Here is a 21,913-nt window from a genome sequence, read left to right as displayed (position 1 = left end):
GGACCAATAGATTATGCTCTCTGAACGTCGTGCTTTATCTCTGGGGGCACGCCATACCTAACAGCTTGATGTCACCCACATATTGTCGGTCTAAGAATCAACGATTGCCTCTGCTCTTGCCAAAGAATACCGCATCTTGGTGCAGGTGCGGTGCTTCGATGCGGGCAGGCGCGATGAGCCAAACAATACCAAGGAAGGAGCGGCTGACAGGGGGGTGGAGCTGGGCGATGTGCAAGATAAACAATTGTTCGATGTCCTTCAGGCCACACGCTGATCTAACACTACTTATTTATCTATCCTGTTGTCTATGCTTCGTGCCAGTCGTTCCTTGCTTGTTTTGTTGCCTTGGTTTTTTGTTGTTGGTCTGTGCAGCATCGATATCACCTGAGCTGATCAGCACGTAGGGACAGGACAACAAGCGATCTACAGCACAGGAGCATGCCTCAAACCTAACACAATGTTCTCGATGCTGACCAGGTCAATCAAGCGGCAATTCTCGAGTAACAACAATGCTTCAGACAGACGTACAACGCGTACTACTACTCTTCCCAAGAACCATCCAAAGACATCAAGCGGCAGAAAAAGAATCTTGTCCCAATACCGCGAGCGCGATCGTCAGCACCTTCCTCAGGACGCGGACAACGATGACACCGAAGAAGAGGATGATTCAGAAGAGGAGGAAGAGCTGGTGGACGAAGACGGCGGCTCGTCTGCTCACGACAGAGAAGAGGCTCCTCTATTGCCTATTTTCTCCTCGGCTGATCTCGATGTCCTACCCGTCTTCACAATGACGCATTTATTCCGAGAGATGGTCGTTGAAAGATGCGATACGGTCCTGACCTGGGAGCAGCTGCGATCTCCTCAAGTATCACAATTTTTGGTCAAGCCTATTCAGCAGGAAATCAGACAGAATCATATGAACTCGGCTACCCAATACGCTCTCATGGCCAATGCTTTACAATTCAACAAAGAGGCTGGCATACTCCCTGGAAACAGTGGCACGAATAAAACTCGTGCAATGCTCTGTGAGCTCATTGCTATCAGGCTGGTCAGAGAGTGTACTACTCACGAATTGATCGATGCACTTTCCTATGATTTTGATCCTCTACAAGGTCAGCCGTCGACTGAGCCAATGCTTCCTGCTGGAGGTCGCCGATACGCGGCTCCTAGGCCTGCCCGTATCTCTTGCATCGAGGTTGCTATTCGAGCCTCAGCCAAGCGCTACCTCTCACATCCCTTAGTCATTCAGCACCTTCAAGCCATCTGGAACGGCACCATTGTTTTCCATTCGCTGGCCGACAGCATGCATCGCAAGCGCTCCCTGGCTCCTCAGCAATTGTACGGTACACATTCCTCCACCTTACTTGCTGTACCGTCATCTACCAGCAATCGAACTGCCACATTGTACAATCCACGTGAGGCGTCGCTGTTCAAACTCTCCAGGCTCCGTGTCCCTCGCTATAGGAACATCCTAAATACTTTCTCTTTCGCTATCCTCCTCATCTTATTTATTACAGTTCTCGAGGACAAGTCTTTGGACATCACAACACTGGAGTTGGTCTTCTGGGCCTGGACTGCTGGATACATGTTGGATGAGGTTATTGGCTTCAACGAGCAAGGTTTCAGCTTGTATATGGCTAGCTTTTGGAATACTTTCGACCTTGGCATCTTGGTTCTCCTATTTGTTCACCTATGCTTAAGGCTCTATGGAGTCGTCCTTCCTGATGATAATGAGAACAAACACTATATTGCCAAGTTGTCCTATGATGTCCTTGCTGCGAGTGCGGTCCTCCTCTTTCCCCGGCTCTTCAGTGTCTTAGATCATTACAGATACTTTTCCCAGCTTATCATAGCCTTCCGCATGATGGCTGCCGACATGGTCGCAATATTCCTCCTTATCATCGTCTTTTGCAGTGGGTTTCTGGTCGCTCTAACTTTCGCTTTCAGTCGTGGTCCCCAAACAGACACTCCCAAAGACGTTGCTTATGCTCTACTGCAGATGCTGCTTGGTTTCACGCCCGCTGCGTGGGACCGATGGACGGACTACAACATTCTGGGCAAGATGGTCTTGGTGCTCTTCTTGTTTGTTTGTCACTTTGTGGTAGTCACAATCCTCATCACCGTCATGACCAATTCTTTCATGGAGATTGTGCGAAATTCCAACGAAGAGCACCATAATCTCTTCGCTATTAACGTCATCAGCAATGTCAAATCAGATTCTTTGTTTGCCTATATTCCTCCTCTGAATGTACTGCAGTGGCTTGTCACTCCTTTAAGGTACATTTTACCCTTCAGGCAGTATCTCAAAGTCAACCGCACTATCATCAAAGTCACCCATTTGCCAATTCTGTGGACTATATATTTGTACGAGAGATTCTTATTACGAGCCCGATATGTCGATAGTATCGACCTGGTGGAGAATAAAGGCCGTGTTCGAAGAACGTTCTCAGAACGCCTTCCCCGATTGATGAGAGAGCCTTCGATAGCCACCTTCCGACAGGAAGCTGCCCTGGAAGAGGTCTTCAGACAAGCTACCTTCCGATCCACAAGGAGTAGAGAACAGCATAAGTCTACCAACACTGTTGACAATTGGATAAACACAATGGACGATGAGGATGCAGAGCCTCCGCAAGAACAAGACCGCAAAGTGGTGGATAAGCTTGAAAGAAGACATCTCGGCTCTCGCAGATTAAATACTTACCATATTCGCGACTTTTCGCTCTCGAAAAGACCGACGTCTGTGGCTTCCGATCCAAACGATCTCACATCACACGCTGATCTAATGTCGTCACATGCATTCTTGCTTCCTGCTGCAGATATGACACCATCAGGACTCGATCTGCCTGCTCAACAGACAGATGCTGACGGCGACGACGAGCTGATGACGAACGAGCACGAAGAGGACAACGATACTAACGTGGCTCCTTCTGATCTGCACACAGGCTCATTCATCAAGCTAATTCCTCGAGATAACTTCGCGACTCCAGCGGCCTCAATACAAAGTCCTTATCTTGTCGGTTCTACGACCTCTGCTGGTAGTCGACAAGGAGGTGTGCAGTTTTTGCGACCCCCGGGTCGACGCAATCGTCCGCAGCACATGCGCAATGTGTCTTCAGCGACTATGATCTATAACCCCCCTGCTGGCTCGGAATCTGATGAACGTGTTGGTGGAAACACTATCAACGAATCACCCAAACGGAAATCTCCCAAGGCTATAGCTGCACGATCGCAGTCGCCATCCTTAAAGCCCTCATCTGGCCAAGGTCGTAGGAGTCCAAGACGAGGTCTTCCGGTGTCGATTGAGCGCACCAGCCTGCCGCCCAGAAATAGTGCCGCTTTTCGATCTGTCCCTGATATGGCGAACCTTCATGCACTGCCACATGATCGCGCTGACAGACGAGCATCTCCCGGAAGACCCCGCCGCTCGAGTCTGGAGGTGGATCTCGTCTCAGATATTGGTGATAACAAAGCAATTGGTGGCGGTTACGTCGGTGCCATACCTTCCTCATTCGCGAGTCAGATGGCGCACGCCACGAACGCTATGCGTAGATCACAGCATCAGCTGCGGGAAGACGAAGAGAAGCGACGACACGACAACAATGAGCTGTTTGGACGGCTGATGATGGCACGTATGAATTCGCTCGAGGAAGGTTTTCGAGATGTTGTGCATGAGGTCAGAGAGAGTATGAGGCAGGTTGGCAGTGGTTTAGCAAGTCGACAGAGAAGTCCAGACAGGGACAACGCTGCACAAATCCAGGCTCAGAAGCGTCCTAACAAGAGGTTCAAAGAGCGTCAGGAAACATCTACGCGGTCTTCTGATAATGTGAGCGCTTTCTCTGGTGGGCACAGGAACAATCAAGTCGAGACAGCCGAGAAAAGTGATTCAAAATTGGCTGGTGACGCAGCTTCAAATGGTAGAGACGAAGCAGCAGATGAGCCAAGCACTGTTCAAGTCACAATTGACAGTCCTGCTAGTACGATCAGGGAAGAGCGCAAGCCCGATACCGAAACTCGGACGCATCCTGACAATTCCAAAGAGTAAGTAAAGGAAAGACGCGCAACGCACAAGGACCATCAATCATCAGGACGTAAAGAGCCTAGATATGCATATTCTTTTGCTTGAGCTGTATTCGCATATTTCTTCAGTAGAATGTCCCATTCTATCAATAACTATAAGTTGTGTATCACCGTCTAAATTCCTTCCCAAGTGGTGTATCTGCACCAGCTTTAGGGTCAGGTAACTTGAGCTCGTATCTTATCTTGGCATGTGATTCCCTACGAATAAAATTGCAGAAAATCGTAAAATTTGGCTTTATTGCTGAACTGCGACTCGCCAATGGAAACAATTAATGAAACCAAGCACGCGAGAATGTGAAAGCTCTTTCAGGACCTGCGAATAGATCCATGGGCGTGGCCATGTTTACCTGCGTATTCACAGGGTGACAACCAACTAAAATAACCACCCACAAACTACTTCTCAAAAACAAACAAGACAATCCCGAAGTCCCGTGTTCCAAGCCTGCTATCTGTCCTCCCAATTCAACGGCAACCCATGCAACCGCACCCGATACAAACACGTATGATCGCTGCCATGATTCGTCCTCACCCTGACCAAGAACCGATTAGTATAGTGCAGTAAACCATGCTGGTTCACATTCAAGTTGAATCTCTGCACGTGATCTACCTCTACCTCTTCTCGTGCATGGTTCCTGCCGCGCATACTGTCTTTGTTGTTTCTGCTGGCTTGACCGTAGGTCTCGTCTGCGGACATGACATACTCTGACCCTGATCCTGCTTTGTTTGTGTCTGATACAGCGGAGGTCGCATACGTGGCGGTTCCGATGCGTGCCCAGGTCTTTGCGCCGGCGCTGCTGTCGGTAGATGGGAAGAAGTTGTCTGCCGACGACTCGTCAATCAGATCTTGGATGTGCAACTTCGTCCATTCTTGATAGCTTAGGTCTGCAAAGTCGGCCCAGAGCTCGATGTCTCTGGGTGCTGTGCCAGGTTCCAATGAGGCGGAACTTGGGAAGTGTTCGACTACTAGCTCGGTTGGGTAGATATGCTGTGAGGTTTGTATCGCGAGACGCATGCTGTCCTGGCGGATGCTGGGTGCTTGAGGCTTAGCACTGTTTGGGGATGGTCGAGGCACGCTCGCAGCACACCAGCGATCACCTTCGTCGTGCCATGTCTCGAGTGCTGTCACGGGCGGTGGGGAGATTGTTTTGCGGAGACCTATCATGCGGAGCCCGACTTTGTAGGGGAGCCAGTGGCGCTGTGTGAGAGTTGGTGATGTGAGGCTGGGTATTATTATGGCTCCGGAAGAAGGAGAGAAGAAGTTCATCTTCTTTATTAGTGGTGAGGCAACGTCGTGCGAGGACGCTGATAGAGCCGTTGGATGGTGCTGTTCGTTTAAGCGATTTATCTGTAGCTCGAGAGCTGCTTGGTGCGATCTTAGCGCTGCTGCATCGGCCGAAGTAGATGCTAGCGATGTGTCTATTCTGGAGTTAAGGCGTGTCTCGATTTGTGAAATTTGAGACTGTGTTTGTCTAAGGGCACTCAGCAGTGCATTCATGTCATTAGGACTTGCGTGTGTCAGGTTCCATGTCGATAATTGTGGCAATTCGGATGTTCTGCATTGACCACAGAGTTGCTGTAGAGTCTGCGACACAATTGAGGTCGACGCTGCATCGCAAGTGCGAGTGAAGATGGTGCAGAAGGCTAGACCGCTAATACCAAAAACAGCGATCATGAAAACCGTTTTGAAGAGTGCTGCGGTGATAGGCGAATCAGGAATTTCGAGTATGGACTTCTGCATCATATGGATCATCCTACTTATCCATTGCCATATTGCGCTGAATGCGCTCCTAGTCAATCTTACAAATGCCATCAACGTTCGCTGACAAGCCGAGTATGCTCTTGAACCGAGGGAAACGTGTCGTTGTGCACTCAATGTTTGGGTCTGCCGCTCGGGTGGTTGCTGAGGCACGGTATTGGGTCGTATCTCAGGCTCGGGTTGTGGCAGGTTGGGACGCCGTAACCCTCTTTCGTAGTTGTAACTGTGGTCAAGACTTCCAGTAGGGAGACTCGATGGTTCTGATCCTGCTCGGTCTACAGGTGGCGTTTGTGGTTGGCTTTCCGGACTATCGTGCCGTGTTTCTTCTTCGGGTATGTCATCTAGTTGACTGTCATCGATCCAAGCCGCAGTACGATTCTGCTTCCTGACATTATCAGGTGTTGATGAAGTTATCGGCCTTTGAGGTGCTTCTTTCGATGCCCTTCTCTGTGCTCTGTCCGCTCGGGCGGCCTTTTGCGACTCAGGACTGTGACTTCTCAATTCGGCAGCATGTGCTTCAAAGTTGCGCTCGGCTTCGTCTACCGCAGCATTGAGTCGATTCTCGACAGCGCGTCTTTTCATATCTTGCGCATGTAGCTGTTCTGGAAGCGCTGGTGTCTTTGACGACCCGTAAGCATAGGACTGCTGTGTTTGAATTTCTGGTAAGGCTGGATTCGATATGACATCCCTAGGAGCGACCGACAAACGAGTTGCACCTCTTGTTGACCTTCGCGTGCCAGGAGTGTCTGGAAGCGTTGTGGTGGCAGCTCTTGTCGATCGTGCTGGAGTAGCTGCTCGTGGCCGGAGCCCCGATTTTGGTGGCATAGCTGGAGATTTGCTTAGATTTGTCGATTGCCAACAGACTCGTGTGGGTTTCCAGCGTCCTATTCAGCTGAAATGTCGAAGAGCTGAGTAGAGCAGATCCGATCTACAAGATATGTGATCGATTACTTGCCGCGAAAGTGCGAGCGGTTTGAGGAGGTTCAAGTCTTGATGAAAATCGAAGTAAGAAATGGAAGTGCCCACCGTCCTCCCAACTTCCTGATTTCTTGTGCTTACATTCGAACTTGTTACTGGTTGATTGCGCGGTTGGTGTACGATGGGGTAAGCATGTCCATCACTGGCACGATCGCTGTCTTGTTCGCACGTTGCAGACAGTATACGAGTATTTTGAATGGAAACAGTTGATGAGAAGCTTTAATTGAACCAACCTCGTCCGAATATTGTCATTGAAAATAATGTGATTGTTGTACTTCGTGACTAGCAACGCGTGTTGTTGGAATGCGAAAAGCGTGTTCGTTAAAGTTTACTAGCTCATTTGGGTGTCGTCTGGGTAAAATCAGGGTTTTCGGAAAACCTGCTTTTGCACCATTTCTACGTCGTTCTCGTTCGTTGTTACCAGACATCGGTCTACTTGAAAATAACCAGATGACAGTAATGCGTAAGAATGAATATATGTACATGTGTTTGTTCTACTTGACTTCCTATATTCACAAATCCCAACCATCATAATTCCCCACACTTGACAATTCGACGCTGAAAACACTGTGCTCAAAGACGTGTACTCCTAACTCTCAAGGACTTTCCTTCTCGGCCGCAGACACGTTGACAGGACTTCCAGGTACTCTCGAGTCTTGTGACATGATGTCTGTTGATCTTCGCTGCAGACCTCTAGTCTCAACGTCCTCGTTGCCTGTGCTTTCTTTGCTGTATCTTGAGTAACTACCAGGACATTTGCTTCCGTTTGGTATATGGAAGAGGAGGTCGATGCGAAGGACCAGATACATGAGAACGACGATGAGTTCGAGGGTGAAGTTGAAGAAGTAGAAGCACCATTTAGCATTGTACCATGGTGGGTTCGTGTTATACTCTGGTTTCCAATCGTAAGATGCAGTAGCAGTCCTAAATGCCGCGCCCAGAGATAGGATCAAGCTTGCACTGAGGACCACGGCTGACTTGAGCCAGAAAGCGCCTTTGCCGAAGTGATCTGGTTCGGACCTTTGAGGGTAGAGCAAGGCGAAAGCTGTGATTGGAACTGGGAGAAGAGATACAAATAGGAAGTACGAGGAAGCTGCTCTCTGAATGTTGATATCTATTCTGACGATGTTTCGATTGGTCGTGAAGAACAGTTGTGTCGTTGCGGTGACGACCATTGCAAGCAGCGCAGGAATGAGAAGATAGAGGACAAGGAAGCACCTTGATAGCGCTTTCTGCCAGCCGACATTCGGATGGAGGCCTCGAAGTATCCTCTGCGCGAACACTAGGTTGACAATGAACAGCAACAGCACACCAGCAGCGACGAAGATGGTAGCGGATATGCCTAAACCTCTGTTCTCGATATCGTAAATCCACCCGAGCCGGAGGCAGCAAGTGACCACTCTTGCCATACAGAAGCCGATGCAAAGGCCGTTGAAGACGAAGAGATGGCCCCGCTTCTTGTTTCTGATGAATATAAAGGCATGGCTGAGTGCTGAGAGGAAGAACAAAGACAAGAAGACTGCTGTGGGTGCGGTATCGGTATTTGATTTCGGAAATCCCTGAGCCACATGAACTCTTTGCCTCCAAGCGGCCACCATTCTGGGAATCTTCAGCTATTTATGCTAGTTGTTTAGTGTAAGGCGGGTCTTCGGTAATGGGTATGATGCCGTTACAGCAAGGAAGGGGGAATTGTTCGTGGGCTAGCGTATATGGTGGATTGAAGGTGAGAGCAACTCCTGTCATCGAAAAAGTAAGGAGAGAAAGGTAGATTCAGTCATGTTATAGGGAAGTGCTTCGTGCTCCCGTGTGCTTACAAAGGTCTTCATTGTAAAACCACGCGGCACAAGGTTAGGAAGTTAGTAAGCAAACCGAGAAATAGAACGCGGGCAGAGTAGCACTGCAAAGGCTCATCGGTGCGCGGACACCGATGTCACAAGTGAACACGCAAACCCCTCGAATCATTGTTGTAAGAGTGTATGAATGGGAGACGTTGGCTATTACCTTCACTCGGGCTGTTCAAATACCGACCGAGGCGTTCTCGGCGTGGACTAAAAGCTCGTCCGCCCTGAACGACTCGTGCGCCTAGTTTACAGTGCAAGATCGTGCGGTACTTCCAGATGTGATAGCATTATCATCGTCCTCTTCTGATTGATCTAAATCACCAAGGCTTGTACAATACAGGTTTCTGAATGGCTTGTTGTGCAGTCGTTCATAGACGAACAGAAGAGAGAGAGATCGCAAAGCGGACAATTTTTGCTCCATGAGCACGGCCCATGACATCATCAAGCCATGCGGCCTCTCCCCACCGTGTTGATGCCTGAAATGTTGTCGTCTCCAAACACCTGAAGCATGCATCGCAGGCGGTCATACGCGTACAACTTCAACCTATCACATATGCATTGACGGTTTCCTGTGATCGACGCCCCTGCTCACAGATGTAACTGCAAGTATATTTACATGAAATTCAATCATGGCGTCAAACCCATCAGCCCTGAGCGCAGATTCACTCGTCTCGTACATCTCGCAGTCAATACCTGCAGACCAATCAGACAAGCCGTCACTCAAGAATGTATACTCAGCTCTTGCCCTTCTCTCACATGCTTGCATGCTAGCTGTAGGCTTTCGGTTAGTCGGACTCGGTGAGGATGACAAGATTGAAGCACATTCAGAACCAGCCAACACACAACCGTTACCGACAGAATGGGACCAGCATTCGAGTTACGCTTTTCGATATACGCACCCACAATCCTCCATGGAGTTCCTGCTGAAGGTGACAAGGCTGGGCGGGAAGGCCATAATACTCGGGGTCGGCTTGGGTGACGATAAGACTGCACAGCTGGAGATCAAAGCACAAGACTATACCTCCGAAAACTCGTTGAAGGATGTCAAGAAGGATGAGAGAGACAGTATAAAGAATGCCTTTATTTCATCTGGACGGATAGAAGACCTTAGCTCGCTTCTCAGACTCAACATCATTCAGAAGCTGATTCCGGGCTTGAGGAAGGAAGGATACGAAGAGTCGACGAACACAGCTGAAAGGGAAGCAGCTTCTTCAGCCACGCGCCAGCCTCTACGACCTGAGGAGGATAGACGACCTGACCGAGACCCTCTGCGCGATGATCAGCCGAGACCTGCAAGACCTTACCCATTCGACGATCCGCTAGCGGCTGCTCCTCGAAGGCCGGGACCAACCCCGGATTTTGCTCCACCGGGGTTTGAAGATGAATACGACTTGCAAAGACCTGCGGGAAGAATGCCACCAAATTTCGGACAGCCTTTTGGCAACATTGGAGAGCAGGACCTATATCCACCAGGTCTCGGTCCGCATGATCCTCTGAGAATAGGTCCAGGAGGTGGTTATAGGGGTGGTGGAGGCATGCATCCTACCTTCGATGATCCTCTGTTCCAAGGTCAAGGTGGTCCGGCAGGCTATGACCCAAGAGCTCCTCCAGGGGCACGATATGATCCTGTTGGGCCGGGTGATGGACCGCCAAATCTGAGAGGAGGTCCAGGTCGATTTCCAGGTGGAGGTGGGTTTGGAGGAGGACGCCCGCCTAATCCATTCGGAGGCTTTGGTGGTGGTGACTTTATCTAGATCGCAGAAACTATGGATGTCAGTTCTTGTAAAGAGACAGGCATTTTGTTCTGCGGGCTCTGTAGCAATACAGATGCATTTGTAGACAGTATTTCAGCCAGAACTGTAACAATTCACTTGACGTAGAACACCTGTGTATTCGAGGATTTTGTTCAAAAATTGTGGTATAGTACGTATTGACAGAAAGAAGACAACTACCAGAACTCGACCACTGTGTTTCTGCCTCATTCAGCGTACCCACTTAGTCAGCGGCTTAAGCGTCATTGCCCAAGGGTCACCAAAATACCTTGCTGTTTGTCTGTTCCCACGCACCAAAGCGTCCAAATAGAACCTACGACCACGATAACCGCGCACCTGCTTTGCGACCTACACTGGTCAGACAATCGGAAAAGTCAGTCTGTAGCAAACACACCGACTTGGAAGCACCGTTGTTATCCCGTGATCGACATCGTTCCTGCAGCCGCACGCGACTGCCCCCCTCGAACCACTCATTCGACCGCTGACCCTCAAAACCGCAAATATTACGGAAAGACAGTTCAACATAGAGTCCAGTATGGACTCGAAGATGGATGTCGACGTTGGCAAGCCAGCGCAACCACATGGCTTGTCGCCCGTCAGCGATCAACAATCGATACCCACCTTGGATGGCTGGATTGAGAGTTTGATGAACTGCAAACAATTAGCAGAAAGCGATGTGTTGAGATTATGCGATCGAGTATGTTGGGCAGAAGCTGGGAAGACAACATCAACTTACACGTTGCTAGGCAAGAGAAGTGCTGCAGGATGAGTCGAATGTGCAGCCTGTGGTATGTCTCCTGGACTTCAAACAGGTGTATCGAAGCTGATCAGAATACAGAAATGTCCAGTCACAGTCTGCGGCGACATCCATGGTCAGTTTCACGACCTTATGGAGCTGTTCAGAATTGGTGGACCAAATCCAGACACAAATTACCTCTTCATGGGTACAGTTCTCCTATCCTCAAAATGTAGATTGTTTAATTCTAACAACCTCTGTTTAGGCGATTATGTCGATCGAGGGTACTACTCGGTTGAGACCGTCACTCTGCTTGTCGCGCTTAAGATCCGTTATCCTTCACGTATCACCATTCTTCGCGGTAACCACGAATCTCGCCAAATCACTCAGGTCTACGGCTTCTACGATGAATGCCTCCGCAAATACGGCAACGCGAATGTCTGGAAATACTTTACCGATCTCTTCGACTACCTTCCCCTTACTGCTCTGATCGACAATCAAATCTTCTGCCTCCACGGTGGTCTCAGTCCAAGTATTGACACGCTCGACAACATCCGCAGTCTCGACCGAATTCAAGAGGTACCTCATGAAGGCCCCATGTGCGATCTCCTCTGGTCAGACCCAGACGACAGATGTGGCTGGGGAATCAGCCCAAGAGGTGCAGGCTACACATTCGGTCAGGACATCAGTGAGGCCTTCAATCACAACAACGGCCTCACCCTGGTTGCAAGAGCACATCAATTGGTGATGGAGGGCTATAACTGGAGTCAGGATAGGAACGTGGTCACCATTTTCAGCGCGCCCAACTATTGCTATAGGTGTGGTAACCAGGCTGCTATTATGGAGATTGATGAGCATCTGAAGTATACCTTGTAAGTCAAAGCCAATCCTCAGAAAGACTGTGACAGCAATACTAACCATGTGTTTAGCTTACAATTCGACCCGTGCCCAAGAGCTGGTGAACCAATGGTTAGCAGACGTACCCCCGACTACTTCTTGTAAATGGCTCAACCACCTCAATTATGATCGACAAACAGAGTGAAGTATCATTTCAGCAGAGCAAGAAAAGCGGAGACATCCCTGAGCAAACAGCTGCACGGGCAGCCTCGTGTCGGCTTAGAACGGGTACGGATCTAGATTTACCATACCGGAAATGCTTCACTGAGCTCAAAAGCAAGACATCCAACCAGCGCAGCATGAGCGCAAATCAGTACATCTTCAAAATCCAGAATAATAGAGCAAGCGTGGGAGGTTGCATTCGATCGGCTGTGTGAGCGATCAGAGAGAGCACGTAGACAAAACGAGAAGAGTAATTCACAATAAACTGCGCTGTATTCCTTGTTTTCGCACGTGAGGGGTTCCATGGAAATGACACGATAAGGAGGCAGCCAAGTCACGCAAATACACCGTGTACTTAAGTGACCAAAAAGTATCGTCAGCCCGGATAACAATAACTACCACGTTGCATCACATATTGACACCAAGTTCCACGTGTATCTCATACACGCCGCCGTTTCCCACGCCCAGCACCCTTCTTGCGTGCAGACCCAAGGACTTCGTCCAGACGTCCATCATCATCATCGTCGTCGTCGTCGTCGTCTTCCTCCGCATTCTCCCGCTCCCAAATTTGACCACGATCATCCTCCTCCTCTTCCTCCACCACCCTCTTACATCGTGTTCTCTCCTCCACCTTCCTACCATCCTCAGGCTCAGGCTCCTCATCATCCACAACCCTATACTTCGGCCTGACATTCCTCGACCTCCGTTTACCCGCGGAGACAGCCTCGTTAATCTCATGCTGGTTCTACGGCACGTTCTCCTTGATCTCCTTATTTTTTCCACAGGCTTTGATTGTGTCCCAGTAGATCTTTTCTTGTTCTTCGGTTCGATGGTGGTGGGTGGGTGGTGGCGAAGAAGGGATTGGTGACGATTTTCGTGTTTCTGTTCTTCCTCTTCTTCTTCTTGTCGATGATGAGCTTTGTTGTTGGGGTTGTTGTTCCTAGCTACCTGGGTCGTGTTGTTGTTGTTCCGGACGCGTGAGATATGCGGGTGGAGACGTGGGAGAATGGGATTGTGGTATGGTTCCGAGTGCTCGCTGTGCGGGCGGGGGTAGTGGTGATCGTCCACCTAGTGGAGTGGTGCCTTGTTGGGGGTAAGTATTGGTTCCTGGGGATGGACGTTGGGCAGCATTGCCGGTGGCTGGTGGGCTGAGGGCTCCCCTGAGAGCTGCGGAGGATTGAGCTGTCGCAGCGGCGGTAAGTGGTCGGGTTTGTGGTGGTGAGGAGAAAGCTGATCCTTTGAGAGGTGAGTTGCCCTCGTCTTCGGGCATTGGGATTGGTAGGTCGGCGTCTGAATCGCTATCTGCCTGAAGGTTGGCTGTTTCGCGGATGAAATCAAACACCTCGGGAAGATGTTTTTGCATCATCGAGTTCAGCATGGTCTACACGTATATGTTAGTATTATTCTTTGAATAGGTGCACGAGTACACTCACTTCTGGACTCTTAAACAGTTTGCCGTATCGCTTTGAGGGAGTCTTGCCCAGTTGTTCTGCTCTTCGCCAGATCTCGTGGTTCTTAGCCACATATATCCTAGAGTGTTCACGGAACCAAGACGAGGCATATGCATTGTTACTATTGGGGTTGATCTGTCGTGCAGGATGGTCGCAATTGAAGCCAATCACACCATTGAGCCGTGTGTGGATGTTCTCCTTTTCGGTAACCAGTTTCCAAACAGCATGGAAAGCACTTCCTGCGCCGATAAGCCAGATACCACCCTCGAAATCATAAGGTTCAATATAGTTTTCCCATATATAGCTCGCAAGTTTTTCACCTTCTGTACGTGCAGCGTCCGTGTAATGACTGTTGTATGCAATCTCTTGGTGAGCATGTTTCTTGTCATCCACGCTCGGGTCTGCCGTAATGGTTATGAACTCTGGTATGTTGACGTCGATCACACCGATGCCGTGCTTCACAGCAGATTGTATGTAGGCCTGCGAACCATCAAGCTGTGGTAAATAAGTCTTCAGTCAAAGTGCAGAACGAGAGAAAAACAGGGCTCACTTACCATCCAAGTGTCGTGAGGTTTCTGTTGCGCCGCTAAAGGATTATTGCCGGTCAGGAGGTCAGGAGGGTCGTGGAAGAAAACGATCAGGTGTTTTCGTCTCTCGTAAGATATCGAGCCCAACACTTGCTTATCGAATGACTTCGAGATTTTGTCTCGTAAAATCAAGAGTTCCGTAAGCTTGTATTTGTTGAACAAGTTTTGAGCTTGGTACGCTCTGATAATATCGTGCAGCCTCTCACCACCGTAAATTCCGCTGGTCGGCGCTCTCGGATACATGCATCTCCAGTATCTTGACTGAGTCTTCTTGACATCTTCGATGACTCGGACCGCTGAATCTGTTGCACTTGTTGCCTCCAAGCGATCCGGTGGTTCGCCCATGAGTGTGCGTGTGACTGCCAAAGCAGATCTTGAAATGGCTCGGAAATTGTAACCGCCTTCTAAACATACAGCAACTCTTCCCTGAGCGAGTGACATCAGCATGTGTGTCATGTGGGCATAGCAAGCTGGAGTGACGTTGCATCCACCGAGTTCATCTCCAGCGGCGGCGTCGAAACCAGCTGACACAATAACAAGATCAGGGTCGAAGGATGTAGCGATGGGCATAACAACATGCTGAAATGCATACATGTAGTCACCATCTCCCTGACAAAAGTTAGCTCAGGCTGTCACAAACACCATAATTGCTCAGATGAACTCACCATCCCTTTAGTCTCCCACGGGATGTTAACATTGTATCCTTCTCCAGCACCGACACCACATCTGTCCATACCGCCTTCTGGACCTGACGGGTAGAATTTTCCACCCATGTGAACGTGGAGCGAGATGTAGAGAATATTTGGGTCGTTGTAGAATGACTTCTGGCAGCCGTTTCCGTGGTGAACATCCCAGTCTAGGATCAAAACCTTCCTACATTTCATATCATAGAGTTTTTGACAGACTTTGGAAGCAATACAAGTGTTGTTGAACAAGCAAAAGCCCATTGGTTGTTCAGCTTCAGCATGATGACCTGGCGGGCGGATGACAGCGATAGCATTTTTGACCCGTCCTTCCATCACCGCTTTGCATGTCTCGATGGCTCCACCAGCCGAGAGCAACCCAGAGAAATATGAGAGCTTATTGAAGTAGATCGAATCGCCATGTTCCGCTAGGTCAATGAGTTCTTCGTTGGTCATCCCTGGCTGGGTTAGTAGTGCTCTGTTCGCGCCGAAGACCCACAATTACTCACTCGATGTGTGTTGCACAAATCGGTACTGTTCGTCAGTGTGAATCAATCTGATCTCATCCTCAGTCGCCTCACGTGCATCGATACGAAGCAGTGGTTGCTCAACCATAACATCGAAGCCCTTTGCGACTACCAGACCAGCTTCACAAAGCTCCTTGTAGATGTAGTAGATTCGGCGAGGATCCTCTGGATGAACCGCCTCTGCTGACAAGGCAGAAACCTCTGCATGATATCGCATGCGCTCATCATAGCAAAGCCCAGTTGGTAACTCTCTTGTTGTCAGGCCTCGTGGTTGGAAGGAACTTTCGTCAACTGAAGATTCATCTGTACTCTCATAATCGTTCATTTCTTCTCCCGATGTTGAATCGACCTTCAGCGCTCCCATCTGATTTGGAATATCCATATCAACCATTTTCACGTCGACCGATGCCATACTGTTGCACCTGCAAGCGCGATTGCGAGAGCAAATTCTCAAGGTTCAAGTTTGTTGTTTGCTTAATCGGTCGACATTTTCTTTTATAGCGTACAATACAGGTCCTACACCTTCGCGAAGAGGTGGATGCTGAGCACAATATAGAAAGCCTACTTATGAGGTCTAAAGTACTGAAAGTGCAACTGTGTACATTACAGAGAAGTGGTAGACACTAGTAGCATCTGGGACATTGAAGATACGAATTGTCCCAGGCAGTTAATGCCAAGACTTTCCGAGGCCCTGCAGGGCTCGCGTTTCTGGAAAGGGGTCCGGGTGCTCAACGCTTACATGATTTGCGACAATTAAGTCTGAGAAAGAGTAGCAAGTTTGGTATTTAATTGGATCTACGGCCTGCTCAAAAGATATTGACTGTCGTTGCGCTTCATCAGATGCTTCTCAATGTATACACTTGGCTTCAATAGCCTCACCGAATTTTAGGTTTTTACCAGGTAGCCAACGGTGTGAATAATTTTGCTCGGGTGATATCCTTTGAAGTCGAGCCATTTAAGCGTTTCCGTCAACCCTGGAAATATTGTTAGATCACAAGCTTATCGAATCATGTCGGGAGACTTACTTGGCAATGTATGCTAGGAGATCAAGAACTCTTCGCGAGTAGCCCCATTCGTTATCATACCATGACACAAGCTTGACAAAGTGGTCGTTTAATGCGATACCAGCCTTGGCATCGAAGATAGAAGAGTGGTTGTCACCGTTGAGATCAGTGCTGACGATCTCGTCATCTGTGTAGGCAAGGATACCCTTCAACTTGCCCTCGGAAGCATCCTTGATTGCCTTCTTGATATCGTCGTAGCTGGCTGGCTTCTCGAGTACGCAGGTAAGGTCGACAACGGAGACGTTCGAGGTGGGAACGCGCATCGACATACCGGTGAGCTTGCCGTTCAAGCTTGGGATAACCTTTCCGACAGCCTTGGCGGCACCAGTGCTTGATGGAATGATGTTTTGTGCAGCAGTTCGACCTCCTCGCCAGTCCTTTGCCGAAGGGCCATCGACAGTCTTTTGTGTGGCAGTATATGAGTGGATTGTGGTCATTAGCCCCTCCTTCATGCCGAATGTGTCGTTGATGACCTTTGCAAGAGGTGCCAGGCAGTTGGTCGTGCAAGAGGCGTTCGAGATGACTGGGATATCGGACTTGTAGTCTTCGTTGTTGACACCCATGACGAACATAGGAGCATCGGCAGAAGGAGCAGAGATGACAACCTTCTTTGCACCACCCTTCAAGTGAGCGGATGCCTTGTCGGTGGTGGTGAAGACACCAGTTGACTCGACAATGTAGTATGCGCCGGTCTCGGACCATGGGATCTCAGCTGGGTCTTTCCTGTCCAGAATTTAGTATTCATCTCGTGAACGGAGCAAAATCTGCACGCCAGGTCACCTACTTCATGTAGAACTTGACTTCTTTGCCGTTGACTGTAAGACCATCCTCTTTGACCTCGATGGTACCCTTGAACTGACCGTGCTGAGAGTCATACTTCAGCATGTAGGCCTATAACTTATCAGTATCTCTTGCTCGCTACCACGTCCAGGATTCGTACAGCATATTTTGGCTCAATGAAAGGATCGTTCACAGCGACAACGTTGACATCGTCGTGTAGGACACTGTATTAATAATCAGTTGGATGGCTGCAACTCGAAGGCACAGGACTCATACGCGTTTCGAAAGACCTGAGGGATAAGTTAGTCCGCCGAGCCTGTACACATTCAGTCCGACTTACGATACGACCAATACGACCGAAGCCGTTGATGCCAACCTTGACAACCATTGTGGCGGTGTTGATATGCTGCAACAGACTATCAGTATGGGTTGATAGGCCATAGCAAGTGCTCAAGCACAGCTCGCAAGGTGAACTTACAATTGCTTTCCTAGAGTGACTGTGTGTTGAGGTTCGGTTTCCTGAGAGACAGAAGTAATCAATAGCTGATAGGTAAAGGATGTAGCAGATGTGAAGTTTGTGTCTTCAAAACGTTGAAATGATAGCTTTCAGAATGCTATTGTTTTCAGAGGCTAGTGGGGTACTCTCAGATGCTCTTTCCACATCGAAACCCCTCAATGAAACACTTTTCTTATGTCATCGAACTGGGGCTTGGCATAACTTACAGCTGTCAGATATGACTCGCTCAAATAAGTCTTGGGTGATAGGTGTGAAGATAAGATTTCTGAGCAGCGATAGTGAAGAGAAGAGCAAGTGACTACCCGAGTTGTCTCTTTATGTATTTCTACCACTGTGGTAGCATCATCAATGGCGTGTAGTGAATCTGCTCCATACTTTGAATCTGGAAGCTGGAGCTCGCATGACCCAAGTCCAGCAGCATGCAGTGCTTCAGAATTCGCGCTTCCCTACCAATCAGCTTTAAAGAAGCCTCGCTATAAGCCCGCAATCACGGCACCAAGCAGGAAGAATAATCTTCCGCCATGTTAATCCGACATTGTATCCGCTATATCCTTACCATACTACTTACTTTCGAAGGGCAAGTCACTCACAGTCATGTAACAAGAGGACCGAATTTCGACATAGTCCAATAATTTGGTGCTCAGCAGTGAGACTAGGAGACGCGGAATGAATTTGGAGAAGATAGGTCGGAAAGAAACGGAAGGGCTTTGACCTAGCCGCTACAAAGAAGTTGTTGGCAAAGACATTGGGTTCGGATTTGGTGGAATTCCTGAATCATTCATCAGTAGTAGTACAAACGTTCCATGGGAAGCATCCGATCTAGTTGTCTATTCTTCTTTAGCACCGCCTCGGCCGGCTCTTTCAGCGGCTTCGATTGATGCCTTGTCGGTCTTGACATCACCCTGAGCGCCTCCCATGCCCATAAAACCTGCGCCACCAGTCTTCCATGGGCGCTTGAGTTCTCCTACTGCGGGCTTTCCAAACAGATGAACTTTGGCAATATTGCCTTCGAATACGCCTTTCAGGGGAATGATAGATTGTATGACCAAGGGGTTCGTGTATTTCATGTAACTGGCAAATCACATCAGTATGGCAAACAGGACGGATGTATGAAACGCACATGTGCAAAAAGCCCATCATCGCCAGGCCTATCATCTGTTGCTTTTGTGCGGCCTTGACCTGGTCGAGGTCATACTCCATGATGGTTGTGGTAACCTACGGCAGTCAGTGTGAACCAAGGACAAGCCTCAATTTTCGATTCTTACAAGTTTGCTATCCTCTCCACTTCCTGGCGTAGGTGGCTCAAGGTATTTCAGGGTCGTCAGGTCTGCAGTATTCTCAGCCAAGTTCGTACTCTATTGGCGGAGATATCAGGCGTTGCCTCTCTGTTGTATAGGAGCAACACGAGCACGTAGCTTGATAGCCCACCACCTTCCAGCTCCTTACCCTTCTTTCTTTGTATTTTGGTGGTGATGTAGTAATACACTCCAAATATCAAGAGGTTCGAGACGATGTATAGGGCGCGCACGCCCATGAGAACGTTCGGATCCTCGAATGGTATCTTCTTGCTGACTTGCATCATTCCAAGCATGATCACCAAGTTCTGCACATTCGTTAATTACTTTGTATTCCTCAATTGATGTGATGGAAGCACTCACGGTGATCTGTGGGTTGACCATGATGCCGGTGATAGTATCTGTCGTGCGGTTGTGCTTTTCAATGGATGGGGGCAGGTCTGTGCCTCGAATTGCCAGCAGTGAATTTGAGCAGACTTGTGCGGCGATGCGACGACTTCGAAAATTATGACGGGCAAATATCATAAGGTGAACCGTGTCCTTGCCCGCAGGCGCTGCAACGCCGGCGGCTGATGAGCGCCAAGACTCGCAAGCTCTGACCCCGAACCTAACTTGGCTATCTTCAGCTCATCCAGTCAATTTGGTGGTTTCAGAGCTCCCGAGCAACCAGAACGACCGAGGAACTGCTTTCCTTTCAGTGTTCTTTTACCAGGACTGAGGGAGACTTGAACTGTTCGTTTTGTGGCTTTTGTGTTTGTCGTCCACTATTTGTGTCTTCATAGTGACTCGTGGATTTGAGCTGATAGTGGGTTTGAATATGGTCTCTGACCTCTCGTTGCTCGACGTCTCGCTACTGGTATGCTTATGGTTGTAGTCGTGTTATTCTAGCGCTCTGCAGGCTACAAGCTGATTTGAGACTATCACAACTACTCTTCCACCATCTTCGTGGTTATGCCGTCAATAAGCTTCGAAACTTGGGACGAACAGATAGGCAATCCACGAGCGCAACACACGTCAAACACACAGATGCTGCATCTCACAGCTTTGAAACTGACATTGAAGCATGAAGGTGGAGGCCAAGCGAGTTCGTCGTGAGTGTCAGCTTCGGAAATCTCGAAGACCAAGAAGATACAGATAAGCTTGATGGATGTACATGATCTGATCGCGCCGGACAGGCGCCCACCCCAACAGTCCTTGAACTTATCGGCAACTTCGTGGATCTCAGAGGATACAACCAGTCAGAGAATGAAGTTGTTTTGATGCAATAGGACGCTGTTAGGCATTCACTATCGACAGTGATTGCAGTAATTCCATCGTCGTTCGACTCTTCACCACTTACCGGCCTACACACCAATTACCAGTCATATCACACATCCACTACTATACAGTACAGCATCAGCAAGGCCGAGAGCATAGCTGCCAAGTCCCGAGACTGTGGATAGTGAGCTGTTGCCCGGAGCGAACAGGCATGAAAGGCAAAAACACCAGAGCGGACCATGTACCTACATTGCGGCCTCGGTGTCCTTCCAGAGAACATGTACATAACCAGAACATTGAGGACACCAGTATAGTCGGAGGCTGAACTCACCGAACACCTAATAAACAAGGAACCGAGATTGTGGAGCGGTGAGTTTCGAGGCAATTTCTGCTTCTTCGCTATACCTCAATGTATTCATTCCTGTCCCCCAATATGCTCAACTAGTATGTCAACGACCAACGACGCTCTCGTCTTAGCCTTCTATGAATATCTTTCTAAGTCGAGTATCGTAGTCGAGCCGGCAACAACCAGGTTGACGTGTACCAGTGACTGTATCAGTGACAAAGAAATCGTATATCGGGGCCATACGTGAACGAAATTGCAGTGCAAGATATCATCGTCACTCTGACTCGATTGCTAGTTGTCCAGAATTTTTGCTTTCATCAGCCGAGGCTGCAGAACATTAATTACCAGACGGTGGCGCCACCTCTTCAAGATAGAGACAGGTTCAATGCCTTCTAGATGGATTCCTCCCACTGCTTTAGCACAACATCTATGCACGCACGGACTCAATGCAGGCTTATCTGTGTGTCATTTGAGCTTCTTGAGTCTGAAGCGACCACAACCACAGTGACAATCGATCAGAGCCAGTGCCTATCTTGCGAAAAAAGCACGAGCCAAGACTGCTGCTATGTCATCCCCACGGGAAGCCACCCAAAAACAATAGCATCTCCGATCTGCCTCGGTAAGTGACCACTTGTTTTATGCTTAAAGAGTACCCAGGAAAACATTCTTGATTGATGACTCGCATTCGAGGTTCGGGAAATGACCATGTTTGTGTAGAACGCCTGCAGTTCGCCTATCAGCGATTGTCCAAATCTGTTGATGAGCCGAACGCTCGGTGCACTTCCGTCATCTCTGCGCAAGCCTGCTAATTCAGGCTGCGCATCGTAGTTTCACACAAATTATTATCCGTGCCCAATGGTAGAGGCCGTTAGTAGTTTTGACGGTCCCGTTTATTTGCTATCACCCGTCAGAGACAAGATTTTGTGCAATTCGACAGGATCAACAAGATGTTATTTAGCCTTCGAACCTCATGGAGCAAGGAGTTCCAGTTGCATGAAGGCGGAAAGTTTCTACAGGATCATGCAATAAGATCTGCTGATATTGCCCCTGACACATGGTTTGGTATTGGTACCAACGTGGAGACCCCATACGAGGGTATGCGCGGGGTTGTGACTGGAGAACCTGGGGTGTCAAATGTTGCTGCTGAAACATCCTATTGTCCAGACACGAGAGGCCGCACGATCTCA

The 21,913-nt window shown here is 49.0% G+C and overlaps 9 protein-coding genes across 9 annotated transcripts; 3 read left to right on the top strand and 6 right to left on the bottom strand.

The window, feature by feature from the left end:
* Positions 1-457: 457 nt before the first annotated feature.
* On the top strand, positions 458-4,042 carry LTR64_003287 (uncharacterized protein; the record flags this gene model as incomplete). The annotated part of the gene is made up of 1 exon (XM_064897647.1): positions 458-4,042. The coding sequence occupies one exon, from the start codon at positions 458-460 to the stop codon at positions 4,040-4,042; it is 3,585 nt and encodes a 1,194-aa protein (XP_064756597.1).
* Positions 4,043-4,522: 480 nt separating this feature from the next.
* On the bottom strand, positions 4,523-6,658 carry LTR64_003286 (uncharacterized protein; the record flags this gene model as incomplete). Its single annotated transcript, XM_064897646.1, has 1 exon — positions 4,523-6,658. One exon carries the CDS (start codon positions 6,656-6,658, stop codon positions 4,523-4,525), a length of 2,136 nt encoding a protein of 711 aa, XP_064756596.1.
* A 749-nt stretch (positions 6,659-7,407) lies between these two features.
* On the bottom strand, positions 7,408-8,409 carry LTR64_003285 (uncharacterized protein; the record flags this gene model as incomplete). Its single annotated transcript, XM_064897645.1, has 1 exon — positions 7,408-8,409. The coding sequence occupies one exon, from the start codon at positions 8,407-8,409 to the stop codon at positions 7,408-7,410; it is 1,002 nt and encodes a 333-aa protein (XP_064756595.1).
* Positions 8,410-9,281: 872 nt separating this feature from the next.
* LTR64_003284 (uncharacterized protein) lies at positions 9,282-10,406 on the top strand (the record flags this gene model as incomplete). The annotated part of the gene is made up of 1 exon (XM_064897644.1): positions 9,282-10,406. One exon carries the CDS (start codon positions 9,282-9,284, stop codon positions 10,404-10,406), a length of 1,125 nt encoding a protein of 374 aa, XP_064756594.1.
* A 553-nt stretch (positions 10,407-10,959) lies between these two features.
* Positions 10,960-12,162, top strand: LTR64_003283 (uncharacterized protein; the record flags this gene model as incomplete). The annotated part of the gene is made up of 5 exons (XM_064897643.1): positions 10,960-11,121; positions 11,171-11,212; positions 11,263-11,368; positions 11,426-12,032; positions 12,090-12,162. The coding sequence occupies 5 exons, from the start codon at positions 10,960-10,962 to the stop codon at positions 12,160-12,162; spliced, it is 990 nt and encodes a 329-aa protein (XP_064756593.1).
* Positions 12,163-13,159: 997 nt separating this feature from the next.
* On the bottom strand, positions 13,160-15,879 carry HDA1 (Histone deacetylase hda1; the record flags this gene model as incomplete). The annotated part of the gene is made up of 5 exons (XM_064897642.1): positions 13,160-13,600; positions 13,653-14,165; positions 14,225-14,866; positions 14,923-15,398; positions 15,450-15,879. 5 exons carry the CDS (start codon positions 15,877-15,879, stop codon positions 13,160-13,162), a joined length of 2,502 nt encoding a protein of 833 aa, XP_064756592.1.
* Positions 15,880-16,422: 543 nt separating this feature from the next.
* On the bottom strand, positions 16,423-17,699 carry GPD1_1 (glycerol-3-phosphate dehydrogenase; the record flags this gene model as incomplete). The annotated part of the gene is made up of 6 exons (XM_064897641.1): positions 16,423-16,441; positions 16,493-17,254; positions 17,316-17,422; positions 17,472-17,535; positions 17,588-17,601; positions 17,652-17,699. 6 exons carry the CDS (start codon positions 17,697-17,699, stop codon positions 16,423-16,425), a joined length of 1,014 nt encoding a protein of 337 aa, XP_064756591.1.
* A 956-nt stretch (positions 17,700-18,655) lies between these two features.
* Positions 18,656-19,028, bottom strand: PHO88_2 (phosphate transporter (Pho88); the record flags this gene model as incomplete). Its single annotated transcript, XM_064897640.1, has 2 exons — positions 18,656-18,899; positions 18,949-19,028. 2 exons carry the CDS (start codon positions 19,026-19,028, stop codon positions 18,656-18,658), a joined length of 324 nt encoding a protein of 107 aa, XP_064756590.1.
* A 121-nt stretch (positions 19,029-19,149) lies between these two features.
* PHO88_1 (phosphate transporter (Pho88)) lies at positions 19,150-19,507 on the bottom strand (the record flags this gene model as incomplete). The annotated part of the gene is made up of 2 exons (XM_064897639.1): positions 19,150-19,431; positions 19,487-19,507. 2 exons carry the CDS (start codon positions 19,505-19,507, stop codon positions 19,150-19,152), a joined length of 303 nt encoding a protein of 100 aa, XP_064756589.1.
* Between the last annotated feature and the right edge of the window lie 2,406 nt (positions 19,508-21,913).

The sequence above is a fragment of the Lithohypha guttulata genome, assembly GCF_036872675.1.
Source record: "Lithohypha guttulata strain CCFEE 5908 chromosome Unknown scaffold_2, whole genome shotgun sequence".
Taxonomy (NCBI): Eukaryota; Fungi; Ascomycota; class Eurotiomycetes; order Chaetothyriales; family Trichomeriaceae; genus Lithohypha; species Lithohypha guttulata.
This window is presented reverse-complemented; position numbering and strand designations above follow the sequence as displayed.